General features: G+C 48.8%; 1 protein-coding gene across 1 annotated transcript in view; it reads left to right on the top strand.

Annotated features, from left to right (window-relative positions):
• Positions 1-5,659: 5,659 nt before the first annotated feature.
• LOC123764584 (murinoglobulin-1-like) overlaps positions 5,660-15,023 on the top strand; it is a 111,308-nt gene continuing 101,944 nt past the window's right edge. The window contains 2 exon segments of the mRNA XM_069314656.1: positions 5,660-5,797; positions 13,060-13,217. Coding sequence (XP_069170757.1) covers positions 5,660-5,797; positions 13,060-13,217 — 296 coding nt within the window.

Here is a 15,023-nt window from a genome sequence, read left to right as displayed (position 1 = left end):
ACCCGTCAAGAGTCAGCTGACCTTGACTACCTGTGTGGACACAGAATGGCTGTAGGTGTGAGCCAGACCTGTGCTTCAGGGTTGTCGGGTACTCCTCTCTCGCGAAGACTGCCGCTACTCTAACCCTCAGATTTGAGTCATCTCACGGACCTCAGTTCGCTCAAAGACTGTAACTGTCTGAGCAGTGAGTCCTGAGTGTTGACCAATCAGGAAGCAGACTAGGTGACCCGGCACGTTCCTGGTCTCCTTCCATTGGTCCTCTTAGTTACGTGTTTCGAATGTATCATGACTTCCCCCTGACATGATGGCTGTGCCAAGCGCTATCATATCTATCGGAACATCTCAGAGATATCAAAAACTATAAGATTAAAGAATCTCTACTTAAATTTATACAGAAGAATTTAAACGTTGTCTCTCTGGCAATCCTACATATTAGTAAAGAGCAGACAAGATTCTCAGAAAGGTAGCGGTGCTATGGAGGACAGCAGTTACCATAGTAGTACCTGCCATGGTACCAGGGACAAGGTCAAGCAGTACTGCAGGTACCATAGCTGTATGCAGGGGACGACAAGGTGTCAAGCAGTACTGCAGGTACCATAGCAGTATGCAGGGGACGACAAGGTGTCAAGCAGTACTGCAGGTACCATAGCAGTATGCAGGGGACGACAAGGTGTCAAGCAGTACTGCAGGTACCATAGCTGTATGCAGGGGACGACAAGGTGTTAAGCAGTACTGCAGGTACCATAGCTGTATGCAGGGGACATCAGGGACAAGGGAACTTGACTGAATTTCAGTAATCACATTGTTGTTGTCACCAGCAATGATACAAGATTGTTTTGTCTAAGTCCAGTCCGAACTTATATCAACACAAGATTATTACTGTCTAAGATTTTTCTCTCCTGAGAATATATGAGTCATGTCTGAACCAATCCCATCAGCGTAATATTGGACAACCAATTACATCTTCTCACAAACGAATTCACCTTAAAATACTCTAAATATTTTATTTAAATAGTAAAGTATTTTATTAAATAGTAAAAATTGAAAAGTTTCAGAAAATGCCTTAAGTTTGATAGAGATTACAAAGTAATAAATATTAATTCTAGCATTTCATGAAAATGTTAATGAAATGTCTAAATAAATGTTTATGAATATAGCATTTAGGAAATTTAATTTCATAAATAAAACACTTAATACGTATAATTGATGCTAAGAAAATCCTTTATAAAACTTGCAATAAATTATTTGTGGGACAAACTGACAAACATCACCATGGGAGAATAAAAGAACATAAATACCACATAACGACAGGTCAAGAGTCCTGTATAATGTTGGTTGATTAAAGAGAGTTTTAAATTAACTTCAAATATTTATAGTTTTCAATATTATTTTGAGAAAGGTGGGATTAAACAGGTGTTGATGAGACAATATGTGCGTCATGAGGACACACTGACCGTTGTGGCAGATGTTTAGTAGTTGGTGTGAACGACGGAGGTTGAGAGTAAACTAAAGGGCGAACACAGTTTAGTTTAAATTGGCAGGATATGGAAAAGTAACCATCTTGAGATGATTTCGGGGCTTTTTAGTGTCCCCGCGGCCCGGTCCTCGACCAGGCCTCCACCCCCAGGAAGCAGCCCGTGACAGCTGACTAACACCCAGGTACCTATTTTACTGCTAGGTAACAGGGGCATAGGGTGAAAGAAACTCTGCCCATTGTTTCTCGCCGGCGCCTGGGATCGAACCCAGGATCACAAGTCCCGCGTGCTGTCCGCTCGGCCGACCGACTCCTGTTATTCGACCATTTTTATTCTTCACAGATATTTTCCCGGTTTATAAGTCAATACTGGAGTCCCTTTCCTAGTACCAAGATTACACTTGTCTCTACATCTGGCTAGAATTATTTTTTATATATGATAATTAATGATTGGCATTAATTAATGCCAATAAATAATTATTGCCTGGCATTAGGCATGCTTGTATTAATTTATATGTATTGATACACAACCTACACAAATTTGCTTCCGTTTGAGTTGGTGTTCATTATGGTGGAGATAGGCAAGAACTAACAGCTCGCCGTGCCCCCCACAGAGGCTACGTGGTCACCACGCCCAAGCAGTGGGAGGCAGGAACAACCGCCCAGCTGTGTGTGGTCGTGGACGACCCGTCAGCTCCAGCTGGGAAACTGACGGTAGCAGTCACTGCCTACGACTACCAGCAGCTGCCTGAGGAGCGGAACATTACCATCATTCCCCAGACCACTCTATACATTCCAGCAGGTTAGTACACCACGAGGAAAGTGGAAACAATCACCAAAGTCACATTTTTAAGTTGACAAACATGTCCTCGTGACGGGGCGTCTAGTGGCCACTCTTGGTTCCACAAATCGACACCCTGTTGTTGATTAAATGTTATATACGCATTATTTCCATATCAAGAATACAAAGTTTAAACACATAATAAATATATATATAACAACTAGAGTTACTGTTCAGTGTTCCAGGAAGGACAGGTTCGTGCTACGACGTGTCGGTGCCGAGTTCCTCGGTGTACACCCACTCACTACACGTGGCGGGCGTGGTGGGCGGCGCCAAGCTCACCCGCACCGTTTCTCTCACCCTCAAGAGCACCAGCGACATCACCTTCGTCCAGACGGACAAGTACCTGTACGAGCCCAGCCAGAATGTCAAGTTCAGGATCCTCACTCTCACCGGACCTTACCTCAGCGTCTCTACTGACCCGGTGAGTTACCTCAGCGTCTCTACTGACCCGGTGAGTTACCTCAGCGTCTCTACTGACCCGGTGAGTTACCTCAGCGTCTCTGCTGACCCGGTGAGTTACCTCAGCGTCTCTACTGACCCGGTGAGTTACCTCAGCGTCTCTACTGACCCGGTGAGTGACCTCAGCGTCTCTACTGACCCGGAGAGTTACCTCAACGTCTCTACTGACCCGGTGAGTTACCTCAGCGTCTCTACTGACCCGGTGAGTTACCTCAGCGTCTCTGCTGACCCGGTGAGTTACCTCAGCGTCTCTACTGACCCGGTGAGTTATCTCAGCGTCTCTACTGACCCGGTGAGTTACCTCAGCGTCTCTGCTGACCCGGTGAGTTACCTCAGCGTCTCTACTGACCCGGTGAGTTACCTCAGCGTCTCTACTAACCCGGTGAGTTACCTCAGCATCTCTGCTGACCCGGTGAGTTACCTCAATCTCAATACTGACCCGTTGAGTTACCTCAGCATCTCTACTGACCCGGTGAGTTACCTCAGCGTCTCTACGGACCCGGTGAGTTACCTCAGCGTCTCTACTGACCCGGTGAGTTACCTCAGCGTCTCTGCTGACCCAGTGAGTTACCTCAGCGTCTCTACTGACCCGGTGAATTACCTCAGCGTCTCTACTAACCCGGTGAGTTACCTCAGCATCTCTGCTGACCCGGTGAGTTACCTCAGCGTCTCTGCTGACCCGGTGAGTTACCTCAATCTCTATACTGACCCGTTGAGTTACCTCAGCGTCTCTACTGACCCGGTGAGTTACCTCAGCGTCTCTACTAACCCGGTGAGTTACCTCAGCGTCTGTACTAACCCGGTGAGTTACCTCAGCGTCTCTACTAACCCGGTGAGTTACCTCAGCGTCTCTACTGACCCGGTGAGTTACCTCAACCTCTCTACTGACCAGGGGGAGTTACCTCAACGTCTCTACTGACCCGGTGAGTTACCACTACGTCTCTACTGACCCAGTGAGTTACCTCAATCTCTATACTGACCCGGTGAGTTACCTCAACGTCTCTACTGACCAGTTCCGTGGGATCCATTTCTTACAAGCTTTCTATATGGCTCACCAAAATCTTGTCCCCATTGTTAGGAACTATTTCCTCTTCTCATTTGACTAATTCTCTTGAATTAGTTAACAAATTTAATAGTATTCCTGTTACTCCTGATATAAAGTTAATCAATTTTGACGTTTGTTCTTTGTTTACAAAGGTACCGGTTGATGATATTCTTGATTATCTTGCTCGTGAACTAATGAATCATATTTTACCTCTTTCTGCTGATATTATTGTCAATCTTGTTAAGTTGTGCATTAAAGAATGTACATTTACCTTTAATAATGAGAATTATTTACAGACTTTTGGAATGGCAATGGGGAATCCTTTATCGCCATTGCTTTCAAACTTGTACATGGAGTTCTTCGAAAAGAAATTTGTCTCAAAAATTACCCCTGGAATCATTCCATGGTTTAGATATGTTGTTGATATTTTGTGTATATGGCCTACAGATGTAAACACTGACGAATTTGTAGCCAAACTTTAATGATCAAGTCACCGCTATAAAATTTACTGTGGAGACTGAAATTGATAAATGTTTGCCATTCCTAGATGTACTTATTCACAGGGAAAATTTTTCACTAAAGTTTAGTATCTACAGAAAACCTACGAATAATTTATCTTATGTTCATTATTTTTCAAGGCATAGATACAATGTGAAAAAACTCTATTTTTTCTTCAATGTATCTAAGAGCTCTTCGAGTTGTGAGTCCAGAATTCTTAGATGAAGAGTTTAAGAATATTGATTCGATTGGTCTCAAGCTTTGTTACCAACTGAGTTTTTTGGAAGTTTGCCGTAGCAAAGCACGTCGTACATATTATAATAATATATGCAGAAAAAATATTCGCCCAAAGAATGTGTTATGTTTACCATATTTCTCTGTGTTTGAGAATATTGTCAAGGCCTTGAAACGTTTTGATATACATGTATTGTTTAGCTACGAAAATACTGTTGGTAAGCTATTAGTTAGAAACAGTCCTCGTAGTGATAATTGTGTCATATATAAAATACATTGTAAAGACTGTAATAAATTCTATGTTGGGCAAACATCTAAAAATTTGAAATGTAGAATTTCGCAATATAAATACTCTGTAAGACACGGCCAATTGTCTAATGCTTTGTTTGTTCATCTGTCAGCAGATGCTCACCAAATTGATTGGGAGATGGCTTCTTCAATAATGAATTGTAAAAGCACTTATAACAATAACATAATTGAATCTGCTTTGCCACAGATTACAAAAGAAAGTAATTTGAACGTTAGCAGTGGTTTATATAACTTGGATCCATTTTCGATAGATCAATTAGAGGGCGATTTGAGTAGGATCATTGATACACATTTGTCTCACTAATTCATTGTAAATATTTACTATCTTATGCTATTATTATCCATGTGTGGGTCCATTGGTGGGTATGAATAGGAGATGCCTCGTATTGGCCAATAGGCCTTCTGCAGTTCTCATGCGGCTCATATTTGTGTCCACCTAATTCCCATTCATTTGTCATTGTACCTCACCTCACTCCACCACTCTCTCCTGCCTATATATGTAAAATTCTTGACCTGTAAATCACTCCTTCTGAAGATGTATTAATACGAAAATACTTAAGGAAATTCCTGTTTCAATTCTTCTTCCGTGGTCTGGAGAGAGAGAGAGAGAGAGAGAGAGAGAGAGAGAGAGAGAGAGAGAGAGAGAGAGAGAGAGAGAGAGAGAGAGAGAGAGAGAGAGAGAGAGAGAGAGAGAGAGAGAGATAACTCAATCCATTTTAACCAGTATCTCTCATAATTTTATTAAGTAGTGAGTGAAGGGGTAAATGTTTGACCACTGCATGAGGTCTGACAAGTAATGTGTTGGTGTCCCCGGCAGTACCCGAAGGTCTGGGTGCAGACGCCGGCCGGCACCCGCGTCGCCCAGTGGAAGAACGTCGACAACACCGCCGGCCTCGTCCACCTCGACTTCGACCTCGCTGACGAGCCCGAGAAGGTGAGACACACTTGTGGTAATAGACGATAGGAACACGAGACGAAAATACAACACACAATGAAGTAATATAGTTTTGGTGAGTATGTTTACAAAATGAGAAAAATATTATTGTAATAAACCTCGCTTCTCACAGTGGAAAGTTATTGTGGTCTGGTTAAGTAGGACTGGGCTCATTGGTGCTCAATTGACGTGGTGAGGGGCTCTGGTGCACAGTCCTGGGGGCTCTGGTGCACTGTCCTGGGGGCTCTGGTGCACAGTCCTGGGGGCTCTGGTGCACAGTCCTGGGGGCTCTGGTGCACCGTCCTGGGGGCTCTGGTGCACCGTCCTGGGGGCTCTGGTGCACAGTCCTGGGGGCTCTGGTGCACAATCCTGGGGGCTCTGGTGCACAATCCTGGGGGCTCTGGTGCACAGTCCTGGGGGCTCTGGTGCACAGTCCTGGGGGCTCTGGTGCACAGTCCTGGGGGCTCTGGTGCACAGTCCTGGGGGCTCTGGTGCACAGTCCTGGGGGCTCTGGTGCACAGTCCTGGGGCCTCTGGTGCACAGTCCTGGGGGCTCTGGTGCACAGTCCTGGGGGCTCTGGTGCACAGTCCTGGGGGCTCTGGTGCACAGTCCTGGGGCCTCTGGTGCACAGTCCTGGGGGCTCTGGTGCACCGTCCTGGGGGCTCTGGTGCACAGTCCTGGGGGCTCTGGTGCACCGTCCTGGGGGCTCTGGTGCACCGTCCTGAGGGCTCTGGTACACTGTCCTGGGGGCTCTGGTGCACAGTCCTGGGGCCTCTGGTACACTGTCCTGGGGGCTCTGGTGCACCATCCTGGGGGCTTTGGTACACTGTCCTGGGGGGCTCTGGTACACCGTCCTGGGGGCTCTGGTACACTGTCCTGGGGGCTCTGGTACACCGTCCTGGGGGCGCTGGTACACCGTCCTGGGGGCTCTGGTTCACCGTCCTGGGGGCTCTGGTACACCGTCCTGGGGGCTCTGGGACACCATCCTGGGGGCTCTGGTACACCGTCCTGGGGGCTCTGGTACACCGTCCTGGGGGCTCTGGTGCACCGTCCTGGGGGCTCTGGTACACCGTCCTGGGGGCTCTGGTGCACCGTCCTGGGGGCTCTGGTACACCGTCCTGGGGGCTTTGGTGAGGGGCTCTGGTGCACCGTCCAGGGGGCTCTGGTCACCGTCCTGGGGGCTCTGGTACACCGTCCTGGGGGCTCTGGTACACCGTCCTGCGGGCTCTGGTACACCGTCCTGGGGCTCTGGTGCACCGTCCTGGGGGCTCTGCTGAGAGGCTCTGGTGCACCGTCCTGGGGGCTCTGGTGCACCGTCCTGGGGGCTCTGGTGCACCGTCTTGGGAGCTCTGGTGAGGGGCTCTGGCGCACCGTCCTGGGGGCTCTGGTGAGGGGCTCTGGCGCACCATCTTGGGGGCTCTGGTGCACCGTCCTGGAGGCTCTGGTGCACCGTCCTGGGGGCTCTGGTGCACAGTCCTGGGGGCTCTGGTGCACCGTCCTGGAGGCTCTGGTGCACCGTCCTGGGGGATCTGGTGCACCGTCCTGGGGGCTCTGGTGCACCGTCCTGGGGGCTCTGGTGCACCGTCCTGGGGGCTCTGGTGCACCGTCCTAGGGGCTCTACTGCACCGTCCTGGGGGCTCTGGTACACCGTCCAGGGGGCTCTGGTGAGGGGCTCTGGCGCACCGTCCTGGGGGCTCTGGTGCACCGTCCTGGGGACTCTGGTGCAAAGTCCTGGGGGATCTGGTATACCGTCCTGGGGGCTCTGGTACACCGTCCTGGGGGCTCTGGTGCACCGTCCTGGGGGCTCTGTTGCACCGTCCTGGGGGCTCTGTTGCACCGTCCTGGGGGCTCTGGTGCACCGTCCTAGGGGCTCTGGTGCACCGTCCTGGGGGCTCTGGTACACCGTCCAGGGGGCTCTGGTGCACCGTCCTAGGGGCTCTGGTGCACCGTCCTAGGGGCTCTGGTGCACCGTCCTGGGGGCTCTGGTACACCGTCCAGGGGGCTCTGGTGCACCGTCCTGGGGGCTCTGGTGAGGGACTCTGGTACACTGTCCTGGGGGCTCTGGTGCACGGTCTTGGGGGCTCTGGTGCACCGTCCTAGGGGCTCTGGTACACCGTCCAAGGGGCTCTGGTGCACCGTCCTGGGGGCTCTGGTACATCGTCCAGGGGGCTCTGGTGCACCGTCCTAGGGGCTCTGGTGCACCGTCCTGGGGGCTCTGGTACACCGCCCTGGGGGCTCTTGTGCACCGTCCTGGGGGCTCTGGTACATCGTCCAGGGGGCTCTGGTGCACCGCCCTGGGGGCTCTGGTACACCGTCCTGGGGGCTCTGGTACACCGCCCTGGGGGCTCTTGTGCACCGTCCTGGGGGCTCTGGTGCACCGTCCTGGGGGCTCTGGTACACCGTCCTGGGGGCTCTGGTACACCGTCCTGGGGGCTCTGGTACACCTTCCTGGGGGCTCTGGTGCACCGTCCTGGGGGCTCTGGTACACTGTCCAGGGGGCTCTGGTGCAACGTCCTGGGGGCTCTGGTACACCGTCCAGGGGCTCTGGTGCACCGTCCTGGGGGCTCTGGTGCACCGTCCTGGGGGCTCTGGTACACTGTCCAGGGGGCTCTGGTGCACCGTCCTGGGGGATCTGGTATACCGTCCTGGGGGCTCTGGTACACCGTCCTGGGGGCTCTGGTGCACCGTCCTGGGGGCTCTGTTGCACCGTCCTGGGGGCTCTGGTACACCGCCCTGGGGGCTCTGGTACACCGTCCTGGGGGCTCTGGTACACCGCCCTGGGGGCTCTTGTGCACCGTCCTGGGGGCTCTGGTGCACCGTCCTGGGGGCTCTGGTACACCGTCCTGGGGGCTCTGGTACACCTTCCTGGGGGCTCTGGTGCACCGTCCTGGGGGCTCTGGTGCACCGTCCTGGGGGCTCTGGTACACCGCCCTGGGGGCTCTGGTACACCGCCCTGGGGGCTCTGGTACACCGCCCTGGGGGCTCTGGTACACCGTCCTGGAGGCTCTGGTACACCGCCCTGGGGGCTCTTGTGCACCGTCCTGGGGGCTCTGGTGCACCGTCCTGGGGGCTCTGGTACACCGTCCTGGGGGCTCTGGTACACCGTCCTGGGGGCTCTGGTGCACCGTCCTGGGGGCTCTGGTACACTGTCCAGGGGGCTCTGGTGCACCGTCCTGGGGGATCTGGTATACCGTCCTGGGGGCTCTGGTACACCGTCCTGGGGGCTCTGGTACACCGTCCCGGGGGCTCTGGTGCACCGTCCTGGGGGCTCTGTTGCCCCGTCCTGGGGGCTCTGGTGCACTGTCCTGGGGGCTCTGGTGCACCGTCCTAGGGGCTCTGGTGCACCGTCCTGGGGGCTCTGGTATACCGTCCAGGGGGCTCTGGTACACCGTCCTGGGGGCTCTGGTACACCGCCCTGGGGGCTCTGGTACACCGTCCTGGGGGATCTGGTACACCGTCCTGGGGGCTCTGGTACACCGTCCTGGGGGCTCTGGTGCACCGTCCTAGGTGCTCTGGTGCACTGTCCTGGGGGCTCTGGTACACCGTCCAGGGTGTGGGATATTTGGGGCTTGAATCTGATTATTTAAATATTAATGTAGTAAATTAAATTACGAAGGACCACCCGATTTTAAAGTAAAGAGGGAAACTGAGAATTTCTGATCATTAGATAATTCCTAGATGAAACCAGTAACTATGGATAAAACTAGAAAGTATGATCATAATAATAATTAATGGGCTGTATTATTAAATGAAACAAACCTCAAACACCTACATTGGGGGGTTATTACTGGAGGTAAGTACGTCCAGGAATTAGTGTGGTTCGTTCACTAATTCAATTAATAATAATCTAATCCTATAAAATAATATTGAAACTGATATCATTACCAAAGGAAGGAACATAGATTATGAGCATAGTAATGAGTTACAGTAAACCACATATTAATCCCAAAGAATTCTGCACAAAATAAATTGCAATAGAATTATAAAAGGAAATAAATCTTAGCTTAATGAAGATTCCTTTAGAAAACCATAGAAGTCCTCTTATTCTCCAGACTCGGTCGACTGACGAGTGGAACGGGTTAACATGGGGGAAGGCAGTATGAAGAATTCTTCTCTCGTGCTGCAAGACAAATAAATTTTCAGTAGCAACTGATTTGACTACTAAATCTATATTCAAGAATATTAAGAGTTACAGGTGACAAATTTAATCACCTGTTAATAGGTGTCATCGCGCGTCGTAACGGACAATCACCCTGCTACTATCAAAACTTCTACCTGATGCATCACATAAAAGAATTTACTTAGCTGTGGGCACTGTATAAGTATTAAGATTGCCGTGTTTCGCATCTCAGGCTCCGGCTAAGCCTATCCTGAATAATGATGCGTTCCGCTGGCTGGTCATGTGTCGTCAGGAACCAAGTCAAAGGGCTCCTTATTTGACACCAGCACTAGCTGAAGATACTATCTGCAAGGTTATTCACGCCTCACAGTGGCGACTTTCATCTGAGGATGGATAACACCAGCCCTATTTGCTGGGCAATGGCGTCTTCTTATGAGTACGGTAAGCGCAGGTCTGCTCTTGATCAGCTCTCCACGTGTACTGAAATGGCGTCCCTCTACCCACGCCGAGCCCGCGTTCATAAAACAAATTATTGTCTCGAACATTAATATTTCTCGCATTTGCGCTTGAAACGTTAAAGACTGGACGGGTTTATTATTTAGAGGAACAAAATATTGTTATTTACCAATTTAAGAATAGTAAATATATAAGGGAGAGGAATTAATGTCTCCCCATGGCATTCATTTGTGACGTTAATTTTATCACTAGATAGACGCTATGATTCTAACGTTCTATTCGGCTTTTAGTTAGAGATCAATTCGTCTGCAATTAGTTATCATACAGAATGCTTTAATTATGGAGAATCGAATTTAATTCTCACACACATTGGATATAATGTGTTTACTGTAAGGAAATCTGACGCAATACTGGCGTCAGGTGACGTGAGAATTCTAGCCTACTGTACAGATGAAATTATTAGTACATGAGAATTCTACGTGTTGTTAATTTTACTTACTACAATAATTAGTATGGTTAGTAATAAGTAATGAGAATACAACAATGTTGTATTCGGTGTTGGAAATATCCAACACAGGGGGCTCTGGTACACCGTCCTGGGGGCTCTGGTACACCGTCCTGGGGGCTCTGGTGCACCGTCCTGGGGGCTCTGGTGCACCGTCCTAGGGGCTCTGGTGCACCGTCCTGGGGGCTCTGGTACACCGTCCAGAGGGCTCTGGTACACCGTCCTGGGGGCTCTGGTACACTGCCCTGGGGGCTCTGGTACACCGTCCTGGGGGATCTGGTACACCGTCCTGGGGGCTCTGGTATACCGTCCTGGGGGCTGTGGTACACCGTCCTGGGGGCTCGGGTACACCGCCCTGGGGGCTCTGGTGCACCGTCCTGGGGGATCTGGTACACCGTCTTGGGGGCTCTGGTGCACCGTCCTGGGGGCTCTGGTACACCGTCCTGGGGGCTCTGGTGCACCGTCCTGGGGGCTCTGGTACACCGTCCTGGGGGCTCTGGTACACCGTCCTGGGGGCTCTGGTACACCGTCGTGGGGGGGCTCTGGTACACCGCCCTGGGGGCTCTGGTACACCGTCCTGGGGGCTCTGGTGCACCGTCCTGGGGGCTCTGGTACACCGTCCTGGGGGCTCTGGTACACCGTCGTGGGGGGGGGGGCTCTGGTACACCGCCCTGGGCGCTCTGGTACACCGTCCTGGGGGCTCTGGTACACCGCCCTGGGGGCTCTGGTACACCGTCCTGGGGGCTCTGGTCTATCGTCCTAGGGGGCGGGAGAGGGCTTCCTTCTGCTGCTGGCTGAACAACCTGTGGTTGTGGTGACTGTGTTTACCCTGGACAGAGACCTGCAGGAATAATATTGTCATCCACACTTCTGGGGACATAAACATACCATTCACTTGGAGGATGAACGAAGTAACTGCGGCTCTTGAAGGGTAACTTGCGTCTTTCCTGAAGAAACACGAGTAAACTAAGATGTTAGCTGAGGCGCAAGTGCAGAACAGCAGATATAGTGTACGTGGACTTCTCTAAAGCTTTAGATAATGAACCACATGAAAGACTCTCTAGTCTTAGGATAGGACATTTATCCTACTCTCTAGTCGTAGGATAAATGGTAAAACATTTGATTGGATAAAAAAATTATACAACAAGGAAAGCAAGAGGTTGTCTCAGGTGGATATAAATATAGATAAGAATGCCAAGTGTAGCACCGCAAGGTTCCATCCTGGGACCAACACTTCTTGTAATATATAACACGATATAGAAGAGAATATTAGAAACCAAATAATCAAATTTACAGATGACATTAGAATCAATGATAAAGTGGGAAGCAAAAAAAGGTTAATTTCTTGCAAGGCGATTCAATATTTCAAATCCAAAACGGTGCTTGCAGAGCATATCAATATACACTATAACTACCATATCAACAAGACGAACATGGTGGAGATTGATGAAGAGAAGCACCTAGGCCTTATGATCCACCAGTCACTGACAGTTGCTCAACAAGTAGACGCTGCGGTAAAAATGTCAACAACACCTTGTGAATAGTCAAACGAAACGTTAATTTGAAGGACAAGAAAGTGGTTGTTCAACTGAACAAGTCGTTCCAGGAACGGTTGAGAGCCAGAGCAGGACTAACAACACTGCACACCGGACATGACTGGCCGGATCTCAGTGGAACTTTTAAAATACTAAACAATTTGTAGTATAATAATCCAGACCACATTATTAAAATGTGTAATATAACTCACAAAGTGCATCATCATGAGACCTAACAGTGTTTTCTGGAGGACACAAAACAAGAGATGATTTTCATCTTAGATAAATAAGTCCATGATATCACCTACTTGTCGAAGCAGTAGATACAGAGACATTAATTCAGTTGAAAAGAAACATAGGAATAATTCAGGGACCTTTGACAAGCCGCCTACTTCGTGGCCCCATCAAGACCACTAGAGACTTTGGACCTCGGGTACATTAAGCACCAACTTATCGTGGTTTTGAGTTATTATGTCACATTTTGGTCACTAACAAACAACAAAAATATCTTGCTGTTGACTGATGATACTTAATAACTTGCTCCTCATCACTAGGAATTATTTATTACTGATTCTTGAATAATGATAAAAAAATATGTTTAATGTGTCAAAATATTTGATGTAACTAATCCGACCATTTTTGTCAGGGATTGTACACGCTGTTCGTGAAGACGCCCCGGGGCCAACAACAGAGTGTGACCTACAAGGTGGAGGAGTTCGTGCTGCCTCGCTACGAGGTGGTGCTCAAGCCTCCCGCCTACATCCTGGGCACTGACGAAGCCTTCACCTTCACCGTGTGCGCCAAGTGAGCCGCACCCCCCCCCCTCCCCCCGCCACCCACCCGCTACTCTCACACTTGCTAAACAACTCCGTATAGTTTAGGTTACATTTTGGGATCAAAGGTTTCCGAAAGTAGTCAATGTTATCTGAATGTTAATGTGAAGCGTTTCAGAGCCCAGTAGTTGTGTAACTGCTAGAACATTAACCTAATTCACTGAACACTGAACTGTTTAAGTAAACCCACAAAAATGTTATTAAAGTGAGGCACGTATTTCCTGACTATTTTATATTGTGCTAATCATTAAAACATTCATATGAGGGCGGCAGGTAACTCGTCTCAGATGTGAGTTATTCTCCAGAAGTTTGTAGCTCAGTCCTCATCTCTTCTTCCTCACCCCCTCTTCCTTATCTCCCCTTCCTCATCTCTTCCTTCGCACGTCTCCTCTTCCTCATCTCCCCTTCCTTCACACACGCATTACTCAAATTCGGCTTTAAAATCTTCTAAATTGATTGTATATAATAACTTATAAATGTCTAGGACCATGGGGGTATAGGGCTCTACCTACTCTAGGGTCACGGGGGTATAGGGCTCTACCTACTCTAGGGTCACGGGGGTATAAGTCTCTACCTACTTTAGGGTCACTGACGTACTGGGCTCTACCTACTCTAGGGTCAATGAGGTATAGGGTTCTACCTACTCTAGGGTCACTGAAGTACTGGGCTCTACCTACTCTAGGGTCAAGGAAGTACAGGGTTCTACCTACTCTAGGGTCACTGAAGTACTGGGCTCTACCTACTCTAGGGTCAAGGAGGTACAGGGTTCTACCTACTCTAGGGTCACTGAAGTACTGGGCCCTACCTACTCTAGGGTCAAGGAGGTATAGGGATCTACCTACTCTAGGGTCACTGAAGTACTGGGCTCTACCTACTCTAGGGTCAAGGAGGTATAGGGCTCTTCCTACTCTAGGGTCACGGGGGTATTGGGCTCTTCCTAATCTAGGGTCACGTGGGTATAGGGCTCTTCCTACTCAAACGCCCTGGGTGTAGAGCACATCACCGACTGCAGAGTATATATTGCAGGGTATATATTGCAGGGGTATATATTACAGGAGAATATATTACAGCGGTATATATTGCAAGGTATATATTACAGGATATATATTGCAGGGTATATATATATACCCTGTATATATATATATATATTACAGCGGTATATATTGCAGGATATATATTGTTTGGTATATGTTGCAGGGGTATATATTGCAGGGCATATATTGCAGGGTATATATTGAAGGGAATATATTGCAGGGTACATATTGAAAGGTATATATTGCAGGGTATATATATTGTAGGGTATATATTGCAGGGGTATATATTGCAGGGTATATATTGCAGGGAATATATTGAAGGGTATATATTGCAAGGTATATATTGCAGGGGTATATATTGCAGGGTATATATATTGCAGGGTATATATTGCAGGGTATATATTGAAGGGTATATATTGCAGGGTATATATATTGCAGGGTATATATTGAAGGGTTTATATTGCAGGGGTATATATTGCAGGGGTATATATTGCAGGGTATATATTGAAGAGTATATATTGCAGGGAATATATTGCAGGGTATATATATTGCAGAGGTATATATTACAGGGTATATATTGAAGGGTATATATTGCAGTGTATATATTGCAGGGGTATATATTGCAGGGTATATATTGAAGGGTATATATTGCAGGGTATATATTGCAGAGGTATATATTACAGGGTATATATTGAAGGGAATATATTGAAGAGTATATATTGCAGGGTATATATTGCAGGGTA

Source organism: Procambarus clarkii, chromosome 79 (genome assembly GCF_040958095.1).
Source record: "Procambarus clarkii isolate CNS0578487 chromosome 79, FALCON_Pclarkii_2.0, whole genome shotgun sequence".
Lineage (NCBI taxonomy): Eukaryota > Metazoa > Arthropoda > Malacostraca > Decapoda > Cambaridae > Procambarus > Procambarus clarkii.
The sequence above is the reverse complement of the archived record's forward strand: the minus strand, read 5'-3'. Positions and strand labels throughout refer to the sequence as shown.